Genomic DNA, 26,418 nt, shown 5'->3' on the forward strand with positions numbered 1-26,418 from the left:
CTTTTGTGATAGCAAGCTGATTTTTATTTTCATATAAATTTTTCAATTTCTAATCATGAAATCACTTTCTTTGAAGACCCATTTTATTGTAGTCCTTCAGTTTTTCCTTTGGGAAACACAAATATTTTCTCCTTCTGAGACTTTTTATTCTGACATTTTTCAAGCACCCTGTAGTATTTTAATGACTAAGATTATGTTCCAAACCCAGGACTCCATCATTACCAATTAACTACAAAAACAGCATGGAGGGGATGCTCAGGAGGAGCTGAGAAGGGTTATTTCTGATAAGTTTGTCTCCTCTTAGCTTAGCCAAGTGCTTTGGAGATGCCAGATGTCAGAAACAAAAAATGCAGACCCTGTAAGAAATGTTGTCCAGAGGTTCTGACTGAGTTCTCTTAATCTCAGGTGCTTACATGTGGACACACCTACACCCACATCTCCTCAGAAAAGGAAAGAAACCAGTAATTTGGCTCACAAATGATGGCAAGACTGCAATGTCCTTCAGGAGTTCCTCATACCATTATGAGATTACATGGTGTGGTTTAATGTGTAGACAATTAGATATCATGAATATGCCTTAGAAAGGTACTGAATGACCTTGTATAGTTGTCAGAATATGTCTGTACCCATCATGTCCTCTCCTCCCACTGGCTTCAGAAATAAGTCTGTGTAATGAAATCTTGGTTTCTGGTGGCAAATCTTGGACAGAAGTAAAAAATTAGTCTATGAAAGTGCCACAGCCCAAAAACCATTTCCTCTGGGAATATTAGCTGCTGTACAAAGCACATGAGGATGGAACATTTGAAGACTGTGAAAGGTTGAAGAAGTCAATACCTTCCCCCACAATATCTCTTCCCCCACCAGTGTCTTCTGTGATACCTGTAAATTCATCCTGATGTATTCTTCTTTTCCTTTTCAGTACTTCTTAGCATCATATCCAGATTTTGCTTCACTCACCATGAAGGCCACAGTCATTGCAACCTTCTTTGGTAAGTACAGTTGATGTGCTGCAATTAGTACTTTGCAATTAGTACTCTCGTGTCCTGACTGAACAATGGCTCCTGGCTTCTTCTCTTTCCATTTGAACTCCATTGTTGATGAAGCTCTCAGCTTTTCAGAAACAGGCTACCCAGACTTCTTGACTTTGGCATCAAACCAATTCTAATTACTTGCAGAGATCTCTAAGTATAGAATCATAAAACCGTAGAATGGTTTGGGTTGGAAGGGACCTTAAAGATCACCTAGTTCGATGCCCCCTGCCTGGGCAGGGACATCTACTAGAGCAGGCTATACATGACCAGCTGCATGCAATCCATGTCACTACAACTGGCCTGAAAAATGTCTATAATGTAAAAATTCACTACAAAGAAAAATTAGCTGTTTCTCACATGGGTGCATACCCTCCCAATTTTTCTCTGTGTTCTTACTTATTCCATGGAGAAAGCACCAAAGGAAAAAAGGCGATAAATATGTATTAATTTCTGTCTCCTGGTGGTCAGACAGGATCTTGCTTTTTGAGAATATGGTGGGGTTTTTTTGAGACTCCAGAAATTTCAATTTGTCTTACATGAACACTCTTTCATGTAAGAGATCATGCTGATGAAGCATGATTTCTTAGAGTACTTTACTTCCATGTCTCCCTTTGATGGAGATCCAGCCACCATGTAGCCTAACAGTGCTGTATGACTTTAGATGTGATATTCCCAGACAATATTCTCTCTAGCTGGGAATTAGTTCAAATTCATAGCTCTCTGTGTAGTTCTTCTGTCCTTATTGAGGGACCATATTACTTTTTCCACATTAAATTATACTCTACTGCTGAATGTAGTTAGCAATTTATTTTCCACTGATTTTCTCCTTCTTTTTCTAACTAGAATTTTGTCTTAGTTACACAAATGAAACAGTGACAAAAGGCCCCAGTACTGCACTCATATGTTGTTACTTCAGACACTGTGAGACTGATTTTTCTTTTGAGCAAATTCTAGAAGTGATTTGGTCTAAAAACTCTCTGCAACCAGCCAAGGGGGAGAAAAGCATAAAAGAAAGAAGTAAGACTGCTGTTGCATATTCTAGGAAGATTAATTTAACAAATGATGAGAGGATCAGCCAACACATCATAGACAGTTTTAATTCCCTCTGAAAGCCCGAAGGAGAAGGTGAATAAGAAAAGCAAGGTATTTTAATGAAGTTATTAATTACCCATAATATCATGATTATAAAATAAGCACAGAGAATGAAAAGGTTTTGTATGTCATGCACTTACCAAGTAAGCCTAACAAGGGAAGTCGAATGCACAGATTGCAATCTATGTTTCAACATAACACTCTGTGCCCTTCTTACTATTACACTTTTCAAACCCTAATTCTACTTGCTGAAAAATACCAATGCCCTGGCTGGGACAGGATACTGGAACATGAGACACTGTATTGCTGCCCAGTATCTGATACCCACTGCCACTAGTGGGTGACATCCCACAGTTACTGGGTAACCTCCCTGCCAGGCTATCAAGAAGGAAGGGCCTTTCTCTCCTTAACTTTTGTCATACCAATTACAAAGAGTTTTCATCACTTGTCAAAATACTGAGGCCTTTCATGGGTTTTTTTTTTTTTGGACTGCATAGGACTCGATGGAATCTTTTGATAGTGAGGTCCCCAGGCAAATGTGTGAACTGATCTTTCATCCCCTTCAAAAAATCTGCCCTGATTTGAATGTGAAGTTAACCAAGAAATAGAAACCCAGCTGTGGCTATGAATATTCCCAATTCATTTTTTCAACTTATTGATTCAAGTTTGGGAAATCTCATGCATAGGATCTTTTAGTGGCTGACTGTTGATAGTCTCTTTTTTTCTTATGTTTTCTTTGCTTTAGGTGTGTTTCTTATATGTACATATGCATCTAAGGAAGCCACAAAGAAGATGAAAAAGGCCAAACTATGTAAGTGGTCCCAGTAATATTTTTGGTTGCTTTACAGCAGGCATGTCTAATATATATAAAAAATGCAAGGTGAGATTATATTCTGGTAACTTCACATTTGTCTGAAGACTCAATGGGAGCATAAATTAACTAACACATCCTTTACTGAAGTCAAATTAATAAGTAAAGTGTGTGCCACTGAATGTGTGTAAAGGGGAAATTGATTACTTCACTACTAAAACGTGACTTCAGAGGTCACTAGGTACAACACAAGGATCTAAGCAAGCACTAAGAGTTTCACAGAGACAAAAATATGTGACATGGACCTGCTGTAATACAAAGCATATGTAGCTGATTAGCAGGAGACATGGTGAATGTCCTATGCATTAGAATTACAATTTTCAACCACATTGTTGTAAGAGCATCACTGTCCACAGATTATTTTGCTCATTTAGTTGACAAGCAAGCCTGCTGCGAGGTTGTGAACTCACATTTAAAGCCCTTGTTCACAGTAAATTGTACCCAGTAAATAGTTTTTAAAATTAAGGGCAAGATAATGGGATATGGCTGAAGCCTGGTGTTATGGATGGCACGGAGCTACACGAGCACAGCAGGAGGCCTGGGAAACATCCTGTGTCGTGTGTGCACAGTCCTTCCCAGTCCCAAATCACAGCCACCTCTTCCTCTGCCCCCTCCTTCCCACATGTTAAACACAGCCTGGGTGACTACATTTCTTTCTCTCTCCAGCACAAGTGTCATTGTAGATATTTCCTTCAGAGAAGCAAACACTGAAGGTCAGAAATATCCTCAGAATTCTGTAATCCATCCCTAGTTACAGCCATATTGCTTGATATAGGAGTTAGTATGTGTTACATTTTAGATGAACACACAGCCATGTCTTGCATCCTAAAATCAAACCACTGTGATACGAAGGCACAAGGGGAGGGCATCCCTGTCACTCAGTTACTCATTGTTTCATGACAAAATCACTCAGCTATGAAGACATTCAATCTGACTTGACCAAGATTTTGCACTCACAGATGTACCCCAGATCGATTGTGATGTCAAGGCGGGGAAGATAATTAATCCAGAATTCATTGCAAAATGCCCTCCAGGATGTCAAGATGTAAAATACCGTGTTTATGGCACAGACATTTATGCATCCTTTTCCAGTGTGTGCAATGCTGCAATTCACAGGTGAGTGACTTTAAATGAGCTAGGCATTAAAAAAAAAACCTGTCAGTTCATTGTAGGGAGCTTTGGGCTTTTCAGACCCTTTGAAATTCCCACTGCCTTGTACATTTGTTTGCAGGCTGCTGCTTTAGTAGAAAAACCTGCGAGAAAAACCTTGTGTGATGCTATGGATCCAACCTTATAAAAGGCTGTAAATCCTGTATTCCTACTGAAATCAGTGGTGTTTGAAGACATTTCTCAACTTTATGAGAAGCTTCTTGAGATTTGCAGATCTCTCATTCATGCATAGCAAATTACTATTGCAGTATTATTGAGTGGAAAATAGGGATGGAGCTGCTGCTACTGATGAAGCTTGAGAAAAAAACAGGCATATCACCAGTGATGAATACATATAACCCTAATCCTTCTGGGACTGGTTTGGTTCTCCATCTTTGAATTTAACTGTCCTTGACATCAAAGGCTGAGTAATGTGTTTTCCTGCCACAGAAAAGGTCACTGGACAAGAAAATGCTGAATAGCAGTTTTATAGCACAGATTTCTATGAATTTTATTAGCCATGCAAAAATGTGCATAAAATTTTAGTGGAGAATAACTTCACAATGAAAACACACCCTAATTATAAGCAGGATGTTTTTAGCAGAATACGCAGTAAGAATTTACGAAGCCTGATTGACAACTTGACTTCTTTTGGAATTATTCAAGCTATTGCAGTGCTTTTAGTTTGGTGCAATCGCTGGGACTTTGAGTAAAATTGAATAGTAAAGCTCTGGGCACTTAGCACCTTACCTCTGCACTGTGCAGGGTGCATAGGGCTGCCACCTCCTGGCTGCAGCTCTCTCTGCTGGGGAGACTGCCAGGTGACTGCCTTTCAAACAACAAATTCTTCCTTCAGATACTAGTGCACAATAGAATCTGTTTGAAATCTCTTTGTCTTTCCTGCACAGCTTGTCCCAAAGGGAAGTTACAACTGCAGTTTCCCCCGTAGTTCAAATGCTGGCTGCCTCTATTGTTCCAGTGAGGGTTTCAGTTTTTCCTCATTTGCCAGCTGGGTTTGGCTTTGTTAGCTTATATGTTCTGTTTCCCCAGGCAGTGAATTTCATTTCCTTTCCTTACAGTTATTTTACCAGCAGCTTCTTGCAGGCATCAGAGAAAGCTACAGCTCTAAAATATTCTTCACAATCACTGGCTGCCCACTACTACCTATTCTGCAGCATCGTTACTGGCAGCCCCACTCAGTGGCTCCCTGGTTTGCCTCCTTTCCTAGTGTTGCCACAGCAGGTTGTATACACTGAAGGTTTTCTGTTTGTCTTGAGATATGTGTTACATCATATGTCAAACACCATTTAATGTGCATGGCTGGTGGAGCCTGCCAGATCTACTACAGCTTCCAGCACCATTGTGTTCAGTTTACTCCAGGCTGAGTTTTTTGCAGATAAGACATACTGGAACTCAAAGGAAACATTAATTTTTTACAAAAGAAAAAGTCAAGCGAGTGGGAGGTTTACCTCAAATTTGTATTTCTGTCACACAGTTGGCCTGAAAACTCCTCTGAGTAGTTTGTCCTGTATCTTCAGTCATTCAATCAAGCTTGCAGGAATTTTAACGAAGGCAGTAGCTTGTTCTTGTGTGCAAGTAGGTCAGCCTTAAACACAGAACCAGTCTATCAGTGGGAAGAGCAAACAGATCCTGACAGCACTCTAACAAACTGCTCTTCTCTGTGTGGAAGAAGCACAAATATTTCTTAGCAGCAGACTTAGGTGCAGCATCACAGAGCCACTACATCCCCTGGTTTAAAGGTAAAAGTGAGTGCTTCATACCTCTTGCACTGTTGAACAGTTTCTAAGGTTTTTTTGCAGGGAGTTTCTGCTTCAGACACCATGTTTTCCCCTTGCAGTGGAATAATCGACAACACAGGTGGGAAGATCCTCGTCCAGAAAGTTGCCGGCCACTCCGGTTACCGCGGGACCTTCTCCAACGGTGTTCGGTCCCTGTCGCTGCCACGCTGGAGGGAATCCTTCCTCGTGTCAGGTACCATGGTTGAGCTCTGGAGCCTCCTGCCTGCCCTGGCTGCTCCCCACTGCCTGATCAGCTGGGCAGGAAAAGAATCAGTGGGAAGCAGCCATCTCATTTTAAAGACCTGCTTAGGAACCCCAGGCCCACCCCATCAACTTTAGCATGAAAGTGCACTTGAGACAGTTCTTATTCTGAGGTCCCTATATAACCTTCCAAGACACACACACCCCACCAGGGGAGTACTCAATACAGGTGGTTTGGATTGACTCTCTGAGACCATTGTGATAGATTACAGGTGGTTTGGGTTGACTCTCTGAGGGCACCTTAATTCCTGCTATTGGTACATAAAATCTCAGCCTGTGTATTGAGATGGAGATGTTCTTATTACACTTGTTCTCCCCCCTTGTAAGCAGTACTGCTAAGGGAACTAAGGCCCCTTTTGCCCATTTGAAGCATCTTTAGACTGCTTCTTAGTCTGCATCTTCTAAAGTGCCCTCTGATTTCTGTTGACCCATCTGGAGCCACATACAGCTCTATTGTATTTATACAAACACTTCATTAAGCAGTTCTGTTGGTGCATGCCAAATATGTAACAAATTCTCCACATGTCTATTGGCCAAATAGGTTTGATATCTACTCTACATAACACAGGGAAATCCACCTTCATTTAATGTGTTTTTTTTCTCATCACAGTGCATACAGCAACTCTCATTCACTGTCAAAATTCACAGTTTTTTTTAAATTAGATCCCCAGTACACCAACTTCAAATACATTAAACCCATTTGCGCTAATTCTACCCATGTCTAATGTACAGTGTTTTATGTACAATTTCTAAATTTAACTTCTTGCTGCATCCATGCAGTGGGTCAATTCTTGCTGGTCTACACTTTTGAAGGTTTAGGATAGGTACAACCAATTGATGTTAGTTAACTACATCATTCCTGGAAAAACCAACAGCTTAAGCAACTGATCAACCTCAAAAAATAAAGTGGCTGGCCTGTGTGGCCTGGACAGGCTGGAGAATTGGGCACAGGGGAACTGCATGAAGTTCAACAAGAGCAACTGTATGGTACTGCACCTGGGGAGGAACAGTCCCATGCAGCAGCACAGGGGCTGACCTGCTAGAAAGCAGCTCTGTAGATAAAGACCTGGGAGTCCTGGGAGACAACAGGATGACCATGAGCCAGCAAGCATGCATCAAGAATACCAGAGCAAGCAGGATGAGGGAGGTTACCCTCCCCTTCTACTCTGCCCTGGTGGAGCCCCATCTGGAATACTGCATCCAATTCTGGGCTCTCCAATTCATGAAGGACAGGGGATTACTGGATATTAAGGGACTGGAGCATCTATGAGGAAAGGCTGAGAGAGCTGGGCTTGTTCAGCTCGAGGAGACAGAGGTGGGATCTCATCAGTGCTAATAAATATCTAAAGGGTAGGTGTCAGAGGGATGGAAACAGACTCTTTTCAGTGGTGCCCAATGCCCAGGACAAGGGCCAAAGATTACAAACTGGAACACAGGAGGTTCAACCTAAACATAAGGAAAAACTTCTTTACTGTAAGGGTAACAGAGCACTGGAACAGGCTGCCCAGAGAGCTGGTGGAGTCCATCTCTGGAGACATTGAAAACCTGCCTGGACACCATCCTGTGCAACCTACTGTAAGTGAACCTGCTCTAGCAGGGGGCTTGGACTGGATGATCTCCAACCCCTAACATTCTGTGATTCTGTCAAATATTTTCATGTGAAAATCTGTGGACAGGTCTCAGAAAATGACCAAAACAAACTGTCATCTGGAACTTGCATTAATATATTTGGATGAAGATTTACAGTATTCTGCCATGGGTACACGACATTATGAGAAGGATTTATTTTGGATGAGTAAGAATTTCTTGGAATAGCTGAATTGCTACTTGTACTTGTTGCTGTTTTTTTTTCAACAAACAGCACATTGTAATTTTGGTACATAAATAGGAAATAAGATTTCTTTTTTACCTCAGCAGCTGCTCAGTTGTTATGTTGTAAAACTGCAGGAATTTTTGATTTACAGTAGCAAACTTTGTTCTTAATTAATGAGAACTGCAAAAGAAAACACAAGAGAACATTTTAAACACATTCAAGAGGACTTGATGAGAAATCTGGATACATGCAGGCATGATGATATTTGTCCCTCAGGCACTTTATTTTATGCCTGCTGTGTGCTCTCACTGATGTCAGTGGAAGTACCTAGTTTATAAACTAGGTCAAGCATATATCTAATATAATTTATCATATAATATGTATCCTGTATTTCATATGATATGATGGATCTTTGAGCAACCTGGTCTAGTGGCAGGTGTCCCTGCTGTTGGAAGGAGGGGTGGAACAAAATTATCTTTAAGCTCCCTTCCAACCCAAAACATATATATCGTAAATATATATGCCAAATGTTATGATATATACATAGAAAGAAAAGTCTCTCTATACCTACTGAAAGTGTGGAAATTTTGGAGAGAAATTTAGAAGACTAAAACCCCAAGAAGGTTGTGCTACTCATCTCAGCAGCCTGAGTCTGAATGCAGAAATGTCTCACTCTCAGAAAGAAATGAACTGTATTTTATTTTTAAATGAAGAGTGCTAAAAGTCAGAGCTGCATAATGCTTTCTATAATAAAAATACAAAGTCACCTCAGCATTATTTTCAGGACAGCTTTAGAGTTTTAACTGAGTCCAGCAGAGCAGGCACCACCCCATAGTACTTCAGCAGCCAAAAGTTGCCACCTCTGGTCTTTGGCAGATCTGTGCTGACTTCAGCAGAGCTGCTCTGAGCCTATAAATGTAAATAAAAAATGGAATAGCTCTTGACATCACTGCCTCATTAGTAACTCAAACTATCTTCTTCATCTAGGGCTTTTTAATTTCATAGAGGAGTAGCACAAAGGAGCTAGAGACATAAAAAGGGACAAAGGACATTATCTCCCCTGCTTCATGGCCATTCCTTCACAAAGAGGTCCAGTTTCTCCTGCATATACATTTCTTTGTGTGTCATCATAGGTGAAAGACCCCAGTTCCCAGAAGCTGCTCAGTCTATAGCAGTTAATTCTGTTCTTTCGGGTTCTGGATTAATCACCCAGGATGACAACTGACATGCTCACAGTGCCACATGTAACTTCTAAAGGAATCCACCAAGGAAATAAAGAAAAGAAAACCTAGTATCACCATAATGAGTCAGGTTTTGCAGGAGATGGAGGTAGGTCTCACCTGAGGTGGCTCAGACACATGACACAGCACAGCAACTTGCAAAGAGAGCCACTGAGGGGGCCAGGAGTCCTACACACACCATGTCCAAGCTGGAGTAAAGAAGTTACTTCCAGCTCCTAGAGGCCAGAGCTGTCTTCCCTACACTGGACTGTAACACTTCTTATCCAGTGCTATAGACATGCTTTGGGAATACAAGAAGTGCCCCAAGAGATGGAGTTGCATGGCCACATGTACCAATATAGATGGCATCTGGTGTGGCACTAAAAAGATTTGTGGTTTCAAGCTTAACTAGGAAATGCCCCTCATTGTTTTAAGATAAGACTCTCATTTTAGGTCTAAGTATAGGTACCGTATGATCCCACACAGAGGCAGAGTCTTCTCTCACTGTTATTACTGCAAAAGACTGCTGCTAGAAATGGCATGTTGCAAAAGAGAGGTCAGAGAAGAATGATGTGTCTGTGACAAAATGAATCCCACATCAAAAATGCTTTTTAAGTCAACTGCATAGTCAGGCACTGGAAAAGGCTGCCTTGGGAGGCTGTGGGTTTAAGTACAGGTTATACAGGTGTCCTTCAGAAATCTTTCCCTTATGCTTTACACCATTTGAGAGCAAAGGAAGGAACTAATCTCTTTAAATGCTTCTCAGGACTGTGTTTCCATCCTTTCTACTTCTTTTATTTTTATGATGGTGGATTTGGGCATTGGTATTTTTAGTGGTGAAGTTTTGAGATTCTGCCATCAGCTTAAAGAAATCTTCAAGCAAACAAGTTTGGCAGTAAATAAGCAGGGCCTGATTCTGAATGCCTGTGTTAGATGGGAATTTTGTTGCAAGAAAATTTAGAATATTTTGTGATGCTATCTAATGATTATTTTTTTTTTAGAGGGCAAGCCAAGAAAAGGTGTGACATATCCATCAACTCTTGAATATTCTTCTTCAAAAAATACAGCTGTTAAATCAGGCAAGTAATTGTGACTGACTTTCCATTATACTACCCACAGCTATAGGTTGCAGCTTCTCAGCTGTGTAAATACAAAGATCCCATTACTCAGAATTGAAAGTTAATGAATCTTTTAGTATATCATCCAAATCCCTCATAGCATTTTTGTATTTAAACATATGGAAACTATCCCAGACAATTGCTATTTTTTGATCATACCATGTTTCAAAAATTTCTGTTCCCAAGCAGTTTTCCCCTTGCTTTAAATCTGTTACCAAGTCTGATGTTGCACTGATTGTATGAAAGCATTTGAGTTTTTACATGTTGACGTTCTCCTAACGCTATTCATGTGATCATTTGGGATATTCAGTGTTGAGAATATAGTAATAAATAATTATATAATACTAATGACACAGGTGGCAATATTTGCAGCTTTAGTTAAAGATGATATGATAAGGAACTACTCTGTATAACCATTTTAGTTGGCATCCTACTCTTTAAGACTTAATTCAGTTTAAATAGTTTGGTTGCACTTAGAGGTCTTTGGTCAAGCCTCATAAGCAGGTAGGAGACAATATTCAAGAGTACATGAAGTGTTTTCAATCACTGAAATGTTAGAACAATAACAACAAAGATTGCATTCACACAGAGAAGGCCCAGGATGATCAGAGCAGCAAATCACAACTGCTACATCAAACCTGTCATTGGAGAATCCCCTGCCTTGCTTTGCCCAGCACTGTCCTACAAAGAGATCTGATGGTCTGTACCCATCTCCCCCAAGAACCACTTGGCCCTGACCCTAGCCCTTCTGCTTTGGCCCAAGCATGTCAGCTCTACTCTGGTAGAAACATTTTGTTCTTCAGATAAAAATCTATGTAATATGGTATTGAGGTCATCTTGTGATAGAGAATTCCCTACTTATTTCTTATTTTTCAAAAAGTTACCTTTTTCTTCTGATTTAAATTATAGAGACCACATTGCACACTTGAATACTTAAAGCCATTATCTATAGGAGGAAAAGGCAATCTTTTGAATATTATGCTCATTTGCTGCCAGATTAGCAAAAAATCTTCCTTCACACCTAATCAGCTGTCAGATGAAATTTTGGTCTTCGTCCCAGGGATGCCAGAGATTCATAGTGCCTGATGTTCATTTAAACATTGCTGGTGGTTACAGTGTGTCCCAAATGCTGGGTACAGTAAGAAAAACCTTCCCAAAATTGTAACTATTCACAGCTGGTAAAACCAATCAAGAGCTGTTCTTTTAAAAAATAATACAAATTTTTAGGAAACCACTAACCCTGGTGTAATTTCTCAAGTAGGTCAATGATGCCAAAATAGCTAAAGAAAAATACGGAAAATCTAAACCCTCAGTCAGATATAAAAGCAGAGACAGATACTTTTGCAGGGAATCATTAAATGAACCATAATAAATGTTCCAAGTATTTTTACTACTTTAGGTCTTAAAAGAAAAAAAAAGACCTCAAAAAAATCTCACTTTTATTTCTAAGCCAGTCTGTGACACTGAGGATTTGCCCCCATGACGATCTGAAAATGTCAGACAAGAAAGAAGTACATCTAAAAGTGAATTAGTGACTGAAATATTACATGTTATCTAGCATTCCCCAAACACTCCACACACACCATGACCCTAATTCATGCTTTACTCAGAGGAAAAATCAACAACATGACGCATTAATCTTATGAGTATTGGTGGTGGTAAAAACTCATGTTTACTGTCCATTTCAGAAATTCTATTGACATTGGCAGGAATTTTGGGGCACTAAATATGCCTTAATTTTGCACCATAAATATAGGCTGACTACTCTCTAGAGGCACCCAGCCATCACTTTTTCTTGCCTGGTGAGAAAGGCGATAGATGATAAATGGACTGATAAACCTAATGCTAGGTGTTAGATTGCCTTCCTTGGGGGACTGATAATTTCTATATAGGAGACTTAATTTTTTTTTCCTTCCAGAGCTTCATTTTCTAATGTTTAGGGTTTTTTTGCTTTAGAACCTAAAAAAAAAGAGCAAGACCTAAAAGCTATGAAGAGTGCAGATACCGCTAATGCAGCAGAAAAAACATCAGGACAAGGTATGAGTGAGTGATCTTGGTGCTTTTACAGCACCCATCCTAGACTAAAATCCCTGCAGATGGTTATAGTAAAAAAGATGGATACTGGTAAAACATGCAGCTTTATTCTTCATCCAGACTCCTATCTACAGCCTCTTTGCCACCAAACCAACCCCTTTAGATGAGCGCCTGCAATGGTGCTTGGAGGACATTTAACAATTCAGAGATGAGAGGGCACGCCCTCAGTTAAATCTCTGGCTGCACTTTGGGTGAGTTCAGGCATCATGAAGTTCAAGAGTCTCCATTACAGCTCTCAGCAATTTCCTGTGCCGCGCACATGCCCTGCGAACCCTTTGAAGATGCTGTAAGGGAGATGGGCACCTTGCCCACAGAAGTGTTCTGAACAGCTACCCCTGAGAGCCCTCCTCTTGTGTTCAGCTCCACCAGATACCCAGCCCAGTATGAACCAAAGCAACAGCTTTTCTCTGCTCTTACAATGCTGTTTCCTTGGGGGTTTTACTAACTGCTTGTTCCCAGCTTCCTTGCTCTGGAGTCCAGGGTATAAAGCCAGCTGATGTCTCTGCTCCCTGCTCCTACAGCACCAACTCACAGGGCATGAATCACTGTGCCCTCTGCCTCTCTTTTAGCTCAGCAGTGTGGAGCAGGGTACCCTTCAGCCTAAAGAGAACCATTCATACTCTTTTTTTTTTCAGCTGAGTTGTTTTGTTTCCTTCTGAGGTCTCTTTCAGCATTATCCCATTAAACCTGTCTGAGACTGGAGTTTTTCATTGGCTAGTACTAGGTGGTAATTATTCCACCAGACAGTTTCATGATAATGCTTTCCAAATGCAAAACATCCAGCAATAAAATACAAGCTTGTGCTGTGCAGCAATGAATAGACTGCACCCCATTCCCTTTCAGTTTGCTCAGCCTGTCAGGCCATCCCCAGGGCTATGGGCAGGGAAGAGAGGAACAAGAGTAAGTGAACATGGAATATAATTTAGGGCATTTTTTATACACAGATGGAGAAGACAACAGTGAAAGCTCTTTTTGAAGATGATGACTTGAAAAAACATGTTAACAATTTCCTGTAAGGACATCTAGGATGCAAAGTTTGCAACTAGAATTGTCACCGTTCTCACAACAGATGATAAATTTAAAAAGTAGTAGCAACTGTGAGATGAGCAAATGTGAGATTAAACTGTCCCCTCCCAGGTGGTACTTTCCTTGGCTCTCCTCAGCTGAAGCCCTAATGCTCCCTGCCCTGGCTCTCTGACCCGCTACCTGAAACACCATTACCTGAAATTTGTTTTTCTGCCCAAAGTAATTCAGTGCTGTGGTGGACAGTGAGGATTTGGCTTTGGTCTGTGACTCAGAATGGCCATCTTTTATTGTCACGTCAGATGTTTTCCATTTATATGGACTTTCTAACTGCTTAATTACACTGAGAAAAGATGATAGAAGCCCACAGCTGGCTGGTTGGATTTCATAGGTCTGAGACATCTGTGAGGATGTCAGGTGTTCTTGGCCAAAGAGATCATCAAGTCCAGTCGATTCTATGATGATGATGATGAAAACCACATTGTAAGGGACACACTAAGCCCATGACAGACTGTTGTCAGCACCTCCTGGAGAACAGTATGATAACTGTGTCACACAGGCACATGCACTACACATCCACACAGCAATGAAAGAACAGCAGCACAGATGAGTATGCTTGTAGATATTCTGAGTACCTGGATCACAGTAAGCAGTGAGCTGCATGAATGATGCTTTCACATGTGTCACACATCCAGCTGCAGTGATCATGTCCATGTTCCTACAGGGGACACAGTCCACAATAAGTATCAGACATCCCCAGTGCCACCACCAGCTACACAAGTGGCCACCACAACCCCAACCACAACAACCACAACAATGGATCCTTCCACCACAACACCAAAGCCAACAACAACCCCTGCACCAACTCGAACCACAACTGTTGCGGCTGCAGCCAAGACTCGACCTGGACCACACAGGGTCAGAGATATAGGTCAGTAGCATCTATGTTTGCATTGCCTTCTTCCTCACCTACAGCCTTCCTAAAACTTAAGAAACAAGACATACAGCTCACTATTCCATTATTGACTGGATCATGAATTCAGCCATTCCATATAGAAATATTGGGAAATACTAATTCCAGCAGATGAGCCAGAGCTAGAGTCATGTCTTGAGATACATACAGAATAAGTGTATCTCACTAAATAGAAATATGTGTAGATCCTCTGAGATGAGAGCTCATCAGCAATAAATTTGTAGCTAGTCTATAATATACTGGCATATAGTGGTTCATAGGAGTAGGCTCTCCATTCTCAAATGCTGTCATGATTTTCAGGTATAGGAGTCAACAAATAATTCTTTGATTCTCTGTCTAGACTGAGAGTTCAACAAATAGGAGAAGACTTGTTTTAGAATTAATTTTGTGGTAACTTTGAATAAATGAAGGTTATATTTTTTGTAACAGCTTTTGGATTGTAAAGATTAAACATTGTGAAGGAATTCTCATATGATGTCTGCACACTGATTTTCCTTAATCTTACCTTTTCCATTTATTCTTATTCATAAACATTGGGGTTATTTTTGGCTAAATAGATGAAAAAATCTCTTATTTTTAGGTTCTAACAGTGTCCACCCAGCATACTCATCAGTGGTAGCTGCAGCATCAAGTAAGTATGGTGAAGAAGTGTGTGCCACAAGGCAGGCACTTCAGTGTATTTTAAGGCAGTGATGATTCAATAACCTTTCAAGCCTCAGCAAACTCAATGACTGAATCCAAGTCTAGACTTAAACTGAAAAACACACACTTGGCCTGAATGTCAGAGATGCTGATTACCCTCAGCTCTGGGGAAGCCTTTCTAGTGAATATCTGTGTATTTCAGCCTTGGAAAACGCTGGGGTTTGCAACATCAGAAACAAAGCTTGTGATGCTTGAATTGTATTTTCCATCTGCTTTGTTCTCTCATTTTCTTGAAGGCAGACTTGATTTAGTTATAAGATACATGATGGAGAGGGCTGCATAGCTCTCTAAACTCAGGGTTGAGAGCTCTGAAATGCTGAGTTACACTAAGCTAAACCAATGCTCTTTTAAAAACCTCAGGCTTTGGTTCTAAGTCTGGCATAACTGTGATGTTATTTCTGGTGTGCCACTCATGTTACTGAGAGCTGAGTGGTGGCTGCTCAGAGCTCCACATTGCAAGCCAAAAACTGGCTTCCATTCCAACACAAGTACTGAGAGGTGTCTTCCTATACAGTGTAAAATTGCTCAGCTGTGCTGCCAGTTAAAGAGAACATTCTCAACTATCTGCAAGTTTCTGAGCATGGGGATGTGATTGCTTTTGAGTGAAAAGAGAGCTGGGCCATCACTAGGTTTTATGCTCTGTTGGTATTTCTGAGTGCCTCAAGCTTGGCTTTGCTCTCACATCCATAACTGTGGCTATCCCTGCTGCCAAGTAATTCAGAACCAAGCACGTGGCAGGGCAGGTATCTTTTGGGTAATTCAGGACTTGAGGGAAAGTATAATTATGTCAAATTTAGCTGCAAGCCCAGAATAAGGGCAAGGGCTGGAGGAGTCAATCTCACAGAATCAAATGTGCTGCTATGTGCATGGCAGGAGTCCCACGAATACCAACATAGTTCAAAAGCATTTAAATTCAGTGGTAATCTGCATCATTCTGTACCTAATGTGCTTGCAAATCTGGTCCTGCTCGTTGGTCTCATTTCTATTTCCTACTCCAGCAGTCTGAGCAAAGAGGTCAGCACCACCTTCAGTAGGCTGCCCTGTACTCTGTGCCCAGCTTGGCTCAACAGTTGCATCTCTTTTCAGACAGGGATTCTAAACTGGTCATTGCCTACCACTGTACACCACACTGCTTTCATCCCCAATTGTGACTTACTATAGTAGTAAACAGAAAAAAGAAAGAAAGAAAAAAAAAAAAAAGACGAGGGAGGAAACAGTAGTATGAGTGCTAGAGAAAGCATAGAAACCTCTTCTCCAGCAGCACCAGACCCTCAGGGCTCATGCCTTCAGGAAGCACTGGGTAAGGGCTCTATCTTGGAGAAAAGATGGTGTTTATTTTTGGATGCTGCCTTTGATTCTAAGTGACTTAGCTCATCAAAGGTGCTGACCCAGTTGCAGAAGGACAGGCATGTTTTGTGCATGCCTACTCAAATCAGTTCCCATCATTTACCAGGTCACTCCAAATTGCATTTCTCCCTGCTGTCCCCATCCTTTCCTGCCTTCCCACCTCCCTACTCACTACAGGACTTGCTCCCAACCAAGGCATCTCTGTTCCACTGCTTTGATTTCTGACACAGCTTTTGGGATTCACTGGGTGACTGGATGGACACTTTTGATACAGACTTCTCTTAGTGCTGCCTCAGCTTGCACGGTAATGAGCACACTTTTACCTGCTACAATCACTGGCATCCCAGACTTGAAGGAAGAAGCCTTGCAAACCATGGAATTCTGATCCAAACTTTTCCTTCTCTACCACCACAGTATTTGCCTCAGCCAGCAAAAGCATTTGCAGAAATCAGCTTACTCCAGGGATGGTGGTAACATATCTTTGGGAGGTACAGCAAGAGGGAACAGCCCCTAGGCTTAGCATAGTCAAAAAGAGTATAGAGAGAAATCCACTTTGCTGACCTGTTTGTGGAGGGTATGATTAATTCATTATAAAAACTTCATAAAATACTCCTCATAGTGAGCTTATCTCTCAGCCTCTTGTACCCTATTTCTACTTAAGACATAAAAGGGGTGCTCTATACATATTTGCACTTGCTTGTGGCAAACCCAAAACAAGGAGACCTCTCAGGCTTAGAGTCAATTTTCTTGTGTCTCTTTGGCATACACTGACCTCCCACATGGAAAGCATGACCTGCACAACCCCACACAACACAGCTGCACAGACAGACATTTCCCTCCACAGCATGAAAACTCACCCTGGGCTAGCTGTGCTCCATCTGGAGCCAGAGCTACAAGCTTATAGTTTGAAAGCCTTGCCAGTTTTGGCAGATGAGCCTGTTATTTGCTTAAACAGGATCTCTCTGACATCTGGACCTCACAAGGTCTCTCAGGGCAGCTCCTAGAAATCCCATCAAAGGGCTTCCAGTGGCCTGTGAAGGTTTGAGTTTGTGTCAAACATAAGCTTTTTTCTATCACTTAATTTTGCAATATCAAGTTCAAAAGAAGCAGGAATTCCTGTCTTCTGACAACTATTTAACATGGTTTCATTTATGATATCTTATTGATAAAAATATCTCATAGGCCCCTGTCCAGTGTACACAGGAGCCGGCTAGAACATTCCCACTGATTTCACCAAGCTTCAGAATTAATCTTCCTGGGAAAACTAATGAATAAAGGCTTGTTAAAGGATAACTTTGTTAACAAGCTTCTTAAGAATAATGGAACAAAAGGCATGATTAAAGATCTGTAAATGCTTTGAGCCTTTAGTATTTTTGAACAGCAGGAATTTAATAACCCAATCACCTTAAGAAAAGCCTTTTGTGAAGACAGTGGAAGATGTTTCAGACACATGAATTCTCCCACATCATTTTTGTCACTGTCTCATTAGTTACAGTCTGCTTGCTTCTATCCACTTTCTCTTTACAGAAAGAGCAGTAGCTGGTCTGAGGGGCTATTTTGAGTTTGGGGCTTTTTCTAACCTTCCTCACACAAGCAGCACAATTGGATGTCACTAAAATAGAAACACACATATATAAACTGTGTGCATAACAGGGAGAAAGTTACAGAGAAAAGCAAATCACAGCAGTAACTACAAACCTTTTAAATGCAGACCAGAAACCTGTACAAGTAACATTCAGAATAGAAAGGGATGTTAAGTAGGCAAATCTGTATGACAGACAGAGCAAGGCAATCCTTTTTTATGTGGGCTCAGAACATAGAGTAAACATACGGGGAACTATATTAATGAAAATTCTCTCTATATAAACCATTAACTCTGACAGGTATAAAATGAGACTCAGTGAAAAAGCCAGGTAGCAGTAGTCCTGTATCAAACATGGTATAAATCACACTTTTCCATTTTGATGTCCACATAGGACAGGTTCAGGCTGCCCAAGGAAGAGGACAGAATACAGGTATGTCTCAAATTAATAATAACTAGTAAATTTGTATTTCTAGAATACTAGAAAAGAATGTGTTTAAGTTCCATGTGCTAACCAGTGTAATATTTTCAAAGCATTCAGGGGTACTTCCACCTCTGCAAGTAACAGGAATTTTTTACGATCCAGTACAGGTAAAGGCATTACAATCACTTCTCTAATTTCTCCCTGTAGCTAGTTCCACCATTCCCATCTATTGAATCATGCAATAATACACCATTTTTCACTCTTAACTATGTTCATAGTGTGAAGAAGTGAGAGCAGATATCACACTGTTTATTGTGTGATGATAGCCTAAGTTTTAAGCAAAATCAATCAGGAGTAATTAAACTTAGAATTGTTCTCAAAATAGTACTCTAAAACTACTTAGAAAGGTCTTTTATAATATCTGCTGTTGCAAAATTAGAGAGGAATTTTGTGTCTGTGTAAGTTTAGGAGATGAAGACCTGGCCTTGATGGGAGACATGTGGCTTCAATTTCCAAGCCCTGAGCATAGTTAGCATCTCAGGACTGGCTACCAGTTGTCCCAGTGCAGCACTGAATAGCTGCCCCATGCAGCTTCTACTAACATTTTAACTCGTCCGCTTTTGCTGACCTCTTTCAGATTTTAATTAATTTTTTTAATCTATAGTTTCTATCTTTCTTCTCCCTTTGGTTTGAAAATACATGCAGAAAAAAACATTTGGGGCCACAGCATGCCTTGCACTTGTGCTGCTCTCTCCTCCTCCACTGGTATCTAACTGCTCTCCTCTCTGTTGGATCACACAGGTATTCAGCACCAAGACCCTGTTGCTGCCTTCCAGAGGGCTGCCAGCTCTCCAGCCCACCTGGGTGAGAAAGATTTTAGCAGCAGACTTCCTGCTCTCTTTCACAGTTTTAGCAATTAGCCTTCAAGCAGAATTGCAGACAGTTTTCATGTGTCCTGGAGGACAACCAGGGCGAGCTTCATGCACTGAATGCCAACGAGCAGCTTCCTGCATGTGAAAGGCAAGGGACAGCCTGGGCACTGCTGAGCTGTTCTTTCAGGCCGTGGGAATCAGCATCTACTGCAGTGTTTGCAACTTTCCTTATTTGTTAGTCAAAATAAGAAACAAAAAACCAGCTCTGTGCTGCCTATCAGGCCTGAGATGAAGCTAAATCTTCCATTCCTGTTGTTCTCAGGAGCCTCCAGGTCGATTGCAACCATAGAAGTTTCCTTTAATATTGAGGGTAGAAACCATCACCTGCCTTTTCCTTCCTCCCTGGCTGTGCAATTCATCATCCTTCACCAGCAAACAGCCCTTTTTTTTTGCAGGAACCCTGCAAAGTCACCAACAGCTTCCCAGGGCTCCAGAGCCATGGATGCACATAGAAATACTGACCTTCCCTTTACAGGACTGCTAGGCTTCTCAGAGATAAATTTTGTCCAGGATGAGGGATGGGAGTCAGGCATCAGCAAGACAGTCAGGCTATCCCTCACCAACAAGGGCACAGACCCACAGAACCCCTACAAGAATAGCAGATCAGGTCTGGTGGTTGTACCCAAGGCCAGTTGACAGCCCAGGCTTTCTGGCAACTCCCCAGCAATGAGGCAGGGTGACCAGCTGAAGCAGGGCACCAGACCAGCAAGGCAAGGTCAAGGTCAGGATAGCAAGGCACAAGACTAGGGACAAGTACAAGGAGAAAAGGTGAGGATGTGTGATTAGAGGCTGTCCCCAAGCAGTATGGGTGGAGGCACCCATAGATGCCTTCCTCACACCGAGCTCCTTGTTCACAGCTCCACCATTACACCCAAACCCGGGCTAAGGAGACAGAGCTGTGCTGCAACAGAGCTGAGTCCCAGCATGGGTAACCAAACCCCCTGGGGAGGGAGAGGCACAGAAATGTGTCTCTGGGGCCCTGAGGGCTTTGGCAAGAGCTGGGAAGCACAGGAGAAGTATTGCAACAGAAGCAAGCAAAGTGGAGGCTGATATTGGGATCAGAAGTTATGCAGTAGGACTTTCTGGATGACACTGGCCAAGTAAGTTTATCCAGTCACCTCCCCATCAAAATGACAATTTGCAGTTGACCTAGTTGCAGAATATTTAAAATGGATACAGTTCTCCTCCTCCAAAGATTTAACTCTGTTCTCTCACTTTTCTACCTCTTCTCCCTGTTTCAGACTCCCATCTCTTCCTTCTGGTTTCCATCCCTGTTTGTCTTCCTCAATTTTTTTGCCACTCTGGTGTCACACTCATTTCTTTTTTTTTCCTAATCTCACATTTTTTGTGCTCCCCCAGTTCTCACTTTTAGAGAGGGAACAGAGGACAGTGTTTTCATGGACTAAACAGCAGAGCAAATATGTTGCCTATAAACATATTGGAAATAGTAATATATTAATTATGTGACACCACATACAGGGTGGGGATAGCCTGGAGTGGCAGACCTGCCTTCCTGGTGGGGCTGAAATGGGAAGAGCCCTAACATCTGGACAAGAGGTTTGTGCTGGCCAAATCTTTGCCAGAGAAGGAGAACACAGAGCTGAGTCTTGTTTAAATCCAAGTCACACTTTGACTCCACCTAATGGCTTAAGGCACTTCAAGGTCCCCCCAAAGGTGATTACAAAGCACAAACTCCCACCATGAATGATTCTGCTTTCTTCATCACTGAACAAGAAGGGAAATACCCACAAACACATACTTGCCATGTTCCAAATGAGTCCTGATCTTTTTTTCAGTCTGAATGTTGGCAGCACAGATGTGTTGCTTCCAAGTAGCCAAATTTTCTAACGATCAAAGGGAAATTCCTGAACTACTCCTTGCTTTCTTGGAAAGGAGAGTTGTTTTTCTTGATCCTACCAAGCCCACACTTGCTGTTCTGCAAAAAACAGTGATCAGTTCTGTGAGTTTGGCCTGGCTGTCAAGGAACATCCTCCCACTGGCTCAGGTTAGCAAAACGTGCTGAGAAAACACCCTCCCCAATACACCAATTGCTTGCACAGCTTCTCTCTGAAATTCTTCAGAAGGTCCTGACTCTTCCAAACTCTTAACAATTCACATTAACTCTCTTGAGATCCCATTTCAAGACCATTATACTGAAGAATGATGCTGTTTTTGTTGGGTTTTGTAAAGACCAGTCTTGGAGTATTTTAAAAAACAACTCTGAATTTTCATGGGTATGATCTAGTAGAACAAAAAAAGCCCTAGCTCCTTATAAGAATAATCAGTTCCCTTTCAGATTCATACTTCTTTGAAAATTTCTTCATCATGTGCCTAAAAGTACCTGCAAGAGCTTTTGCTTGGATTTATGGGCCACTCAGAAAGCTGTATATTCTGCATGTTTGCAGCCAGCAACCCAAATCATTGGCATCCACCTAATGCTTTTTCATTAAGCAGGACAGCACAGGGGCTTTCTTGGCACAGAAAGTTTTAAAGGGTGTGAGCCATGAGAAGACTGCTCAGAGAAGCAATAGAAAGCTTGCATCCATAGACACTTGAACAGACCAGAGCATCTGCCACTGAGAGAGTTGATGTAGTTCTTGAGAAGAGTGGATCTAGAAAAACTTCATCATTGCTCCTACTGGCAAAAAGCAATCTTTTCCTTTTTCAGCATCTTTCTGTCTTTCTGAAAAGGATCTGCCTGTCTCTTGAGTTTAAACAGTCCGTGAATTTAGAGGAGTCTGTGCTCTGAGGATAGTCCCTAGCAATGAGCTGGCAGCAGAAGCAAATCTGTGATACATGGGATGTGCACATCCCATTGCTCTGCATCCTTCAGCTCCCACCCCTATTTATGAGGAGAAAAGATGGGCAGATCTTTGCGCAGCTCCTTGTGACTGGTTCTATGTGCTGTGCAGTTCCTACCATTTTTAGCACATTTTCACTGCAACTCATATGGCAGCATAGCTATAAAAATGAATTAAGAAGTGCCAGACCTTCTTCGTGATTTGTTCTTTGGCTGGTTTGTTTGGTTTTTTTTTTTCCAGCAGGTTAGGATGAAAAGTAGGCTCATGTGAATCTTTTCTTTTGACAGTCACTGGACATTTCTCCACCCTGGGAGGGTGAAACACATACAATCAGGTTGCACTATGATCTCTTGTTCACACACTGGCCACTGTGATGACAAATGAACATCAGCTCTTCTTGTTGGGTTGGGTCCTCTTGCTCTGCAAACTGCACCCCTTGTTCCACTATCTCTTGGTTCCTCATGACTCCTACCCTAAGGGAAACCTCCCATCTTAGGTAACAAGTCTCCCTCCCCAAGAGAATCTGATAGCTCTTGCTGGGATGGCAACCTAAGGACAAGGTCAGTGCTCTCACTAGGCTGGAGGACACTGGCAAGCCATGACTTTTTCCAAATCTATACTGTGATTTACCCACTGCAGGGGAAAACAATCTAAGACAAGCAAAAGTGTACTCAAGCCACTATACTTGCCTCAGTATCAATGCAGTTTAGAGGAAAAAGACCAAACAGATCTGAAGAGGCATATTTAAAATCATTAAAAGGATTAGTGTTCTGGACGCTGTAAAGCAAGGCTCCCAAACATGGCTTGAAGTAAGTGCATAAAGGTTTCCAGGTTTACTGATTTCCTTAGCTCCTAGTTCTTAATGACACTTCACTGCATAAATTGACCTTTCTAAATTGAGTCAGGATTTAGTAATCTCAGGCAATTCCACTATTTCCAGTAATATTTTTTCTTCTCTTTCATGTGTGAAAGCAATGGAAACAGACTCATGGAAAACCGGACTGAGCCTTTTTGACACAGGTAAGTATTTAAAGCATCCAGTAACTTGCCTGGGAATAAGTGGTTTGCATCACACATAGTAAAAACTATATATATTCATTAGGCCCATGGTACTGCTGATAACAATCTCATTTTAAGGGGTAATAGCATTATTTAAAATTATAAACTAGGTATGTCATTTAAATCTTAGTAGTTAAAATTATTCTGTGCTTGCATTAGTCTTAAATTCCTGCCTAAAGCAGAGGAACAGATGAGCTCAGGAAAGAGTTGGCAGATACTATGTGGGAAAGGGGTTCTAGCTACTGAAATCCATTTGTAACTAAGAAGGTATTTTGGGAATACCACAGTTGGGGGTTGCAGTATAGAGCTGCAATACATGAAGAAGATAAGAGAATATTCTGATGTCAATGTACTTAGAAAAGATAAGGAGACATAAGGAGATTTTAAGCTGAGCATAAAGAGTAACAAGCATCATTGAAATTCTCTGATATTTTTAGCCTTAAAAACTTAAAAAATAGGGAGATGACAACATTTTTATGATTACTGATGAGCAAGGGGGGGGACTGCTATTGTTGTAGCAGGCTCTGGTAGCAACAAGACCAAGGCTTGTGCAACCCTTAACAGGGAGTAGTTACCAGCTGCAGCTTCTATGCATTCAATATTTAAGAGATCCCCTTCCTTGGGAATATTTAAAACAGACTACACAAACTACAGTCCAATTCATGACAGGGCACTCTCTCTCTTATGAAGGGCTGGATCATCTTACATAAATATCTTTTCCATCACCTTTTTTGGTTTTGGAGAGGGCTGTGCCTTGAACACTCTGCTTACTTCAAAGCTGAGGCATGGCTTATCTGTCACAAGCAGCATGGCCCCCATTCTTTAGGGTCAGCAGCAGTGCCTGTTGAGCCAAAGTTTGCATTGTGCAAACATGACCAGGTCTCCCTTCTGAGCCAGAAAAATGAAGTAGTTCCATCCTCTGTAGCCTAAGCTATCAGAGGGATTCTTTAGAAAAAAAAACAAAACTACATCACTAGGGCCAGGATGCAGAGGGGTATTTTGAGGCATAAAATGACTTACTGCATTAAATGCAATGAGAGGCTGGGCATGGGGAAGGGATGTTGTATTAACAGTTTCTCAGGAGCTGAAGTGTCTGTGTAGACTAATGTGATAAAGTCTGATGTATTCAGATTGTCACTTCAAAGGAATGCTTTCTGGCATGGATGTAGTCACTGCTGTCTTACTTAAATGAATGGGAAGTTTAATCAGCATGGACAGCTGTGACAATCAGTGAAGGGAACTTTAATTAGCACGGAGCAGACTGCCCATGCAGCGAGCTGAAATTCCCATGGCAATAACAACATTAGATTGGACTGGCAGAACAGGGAGGCCCATGGAGAGTGACCACCTCCCCAGTTAGTTGGGGAAGATTATTTGGTGGGTGACCTTACTGTTACACTAAGCACAAATTAACCAGATGACCCACAGCCTTCAAGAGCTGGCAATTGCACTGGCAACTAAAAATGAAAAGTGCTGCATTGCCTACACATCAGCTTTCCCTGCTGACAAAGTTAATGTCAGCTGTGTGCCTGGGTAAGGAATACAGATTTTATTGGATGCAGATAAAGACATGAGGGAGATAACTATGAATTAGCTTTCCTATACAATTTAGTTGGTAAAATTAATGACACTTATTATTACCTAATTTCACTACAGTGTTAAATCCATCTGATTTCTGTTCTGCAAATAAGGCAAGAGGGGGGAACTGCACATATGGGACACCAAGCTGGCACATGGGAGGCATGAGGTGCACAGGCTGTAGGATGAAGCATGGCTTTGGTCTGTTACTGAGGAACTCTTTTGTGCTCATGTAATTAATTACAACCTGTACTGGGACACATAAAAGCATGGGGGCAAGCTGCCCACTATTTCAGATTTTACAGAAAAGAAACTGCAATCACTCTCACGTAGGTGGTTGACAAAGAGAGGCTACGTGCAGGCTCAAGTCATTTGCTTCCTTTGTCTCTCCCTCTCACATCACCCACAACTTTTACATCAGATAAACCCACCATAAGCCAGAAAGAGCCTCCCAGCCACCCCCTGCCCAGGCCAGAGGGCGAGCAGTTTTAGGAAGTTGGGTCCAGCCCATTATTAACCTCTTCCTTTCTTCCCAGTTCAACTCCACTTTCTATCTTCTTTTTGTCTTCCACAGACACCAGGCAAGCAGGGGAGGTAGTGGTGGGGCAGGAGCAGGCAGGAGGGTGATTGTCAAGGGAAGGGCCAAGACCAATGCTCCAGCTTAGTGTCAGGTCTCTAGTGAAAGGCAACAGCAGATGTCTGGGGAAACTCTGTGGCACCTAATAATTTCTCACCTTGTTTTTTTTATATATACTTAGCTCAGACTTTCTAAAGTTGCCTTTTTACTGTCACTCTGAAGTCTATAGACTTCCCTCAACTTATTTGGTGATGAAGATTTAAGGAAGTCTTCCTCCTTTTATCATAAAAATGAATACACAGTTTACAAAAATAACAAGCTATTCTGCTGGTTTTTTGACCAACTGCTTCCTTCACGAGTGTTCAAGTCTTGCCTGGTCACTGCTGTCTCTTCCAAAGATTATACCAGCTAAATCCCCCTAATCTTTTCATGCTCTAGCAAAAAGAAACAGCTCTTTGCCCTTGCTCAGGAGAGAGATGCTGTACTGTGAGGAGACTCTCACTAGACATTCAAGTCATGAGTGAAGGTGAGCATTTTCAAACCTTCTGGTGGCAGCCTGGTGATGCTCTGAGTCAGGGCATCTCACAAGGACATAAGCCCATGTTCCCAAGGCTGCTACTATCTAAATATCTCAGTTGGAGCCTCAGCTAAAATCCCCTAGTGACCGTGAGACTGTTTCCCAGGACTTGACTGTAGCTCTCTGCTGCTATTTACCCCACTTCTTTTGCACTTTCAAACATAACCAGTCCTCCAGGAGCACCTGAGGAGCTGTGGCTTGCACTGCTTCCCCAGATGTAATGTGGTGGGGTGAGACACTGGTCATGCTGCCTTCTCCAGACAGAAAAGCAACGTGTTCAATCAGTAGCTCATCTGTTTTCAGACATTGTGCGACTCACAAGGCACAGGTGAAGCATGGCAAGCCAGCAGGGTGGGAGCATCAGTTTTCTCAGGGGCAAAGTGCTGGGAGCTCAC

At 41.8% G+C, this 26,418-nt stretch overlaps 1 protein-coding gene across 1 annotated transcript in view; it reads left to right on the forward strand.

Annotated features, from left to right (window-relative positions):
- The first annotated feature begins 943 nt into the window (after positions 1–943).
- Positions 944–26,418, forward strand: part of VIT (vitrin) — a 33,066-nt gene continuing 7,591 nt past the window's right edge. Inside the window, exons 1-12 of the mRNA XM_008493972.2 lie at positions 944–989; positions 2,869–2,934; positions 3,954–4,110; positions 6,002–6,135; positions 10,238–10,315; positions 12,311–12,391; positions 14,196–14,402; positions 15,025–15,075; positions 18,470–18,508; positions 18,610–18,666; positions 19,301–19,363; positions 23,205–23,252. Coding sequence (XP_008492194.2) covers positions 959–989; positions 2,869–2,934; positions 3,954–4,110; positions 6,002–6,135; positions 10,238–10,315; positions 12,311–12,391; positions 14,196–14,402; positions 15,025–15,075; positions 18,470–18,508; positions 18,610–18,666; positions 19,301–19,363; positions 23,205–23,252 — 1,012 coding nt within the window. The 5' untranslated portion in view covers positions 944–958. The remainder of the gene's footprint in view (positions 990–2,868; positions 2,935–3,953; positions 4,111–6,001; positions 6,136–10,237; positions 10,316–12,310; positions 12,392–14,195; positions 14,403–15,024; positions 15,076–18,469; positions 18,509–18,609; positions 18,667–19,300; positions 19,364–23,204; positions 23,253–26,418) is intronic.

The sequence above is a fragment of the Calypte anna genome, chromosome 3 (assembly GCF_003957555.1).
Source record: "Calypte anna isolate BGI_N300 chromosome 3, bCalAnn1_v1.p, whole genome shotgun sequence".
Taxonomy (NCBI): domain Eukaryota; kingdom Metazoa; phylum Chordata; class Aves; order Apodiformes; family Trochilidae; genus Calypte; species Calypte anna.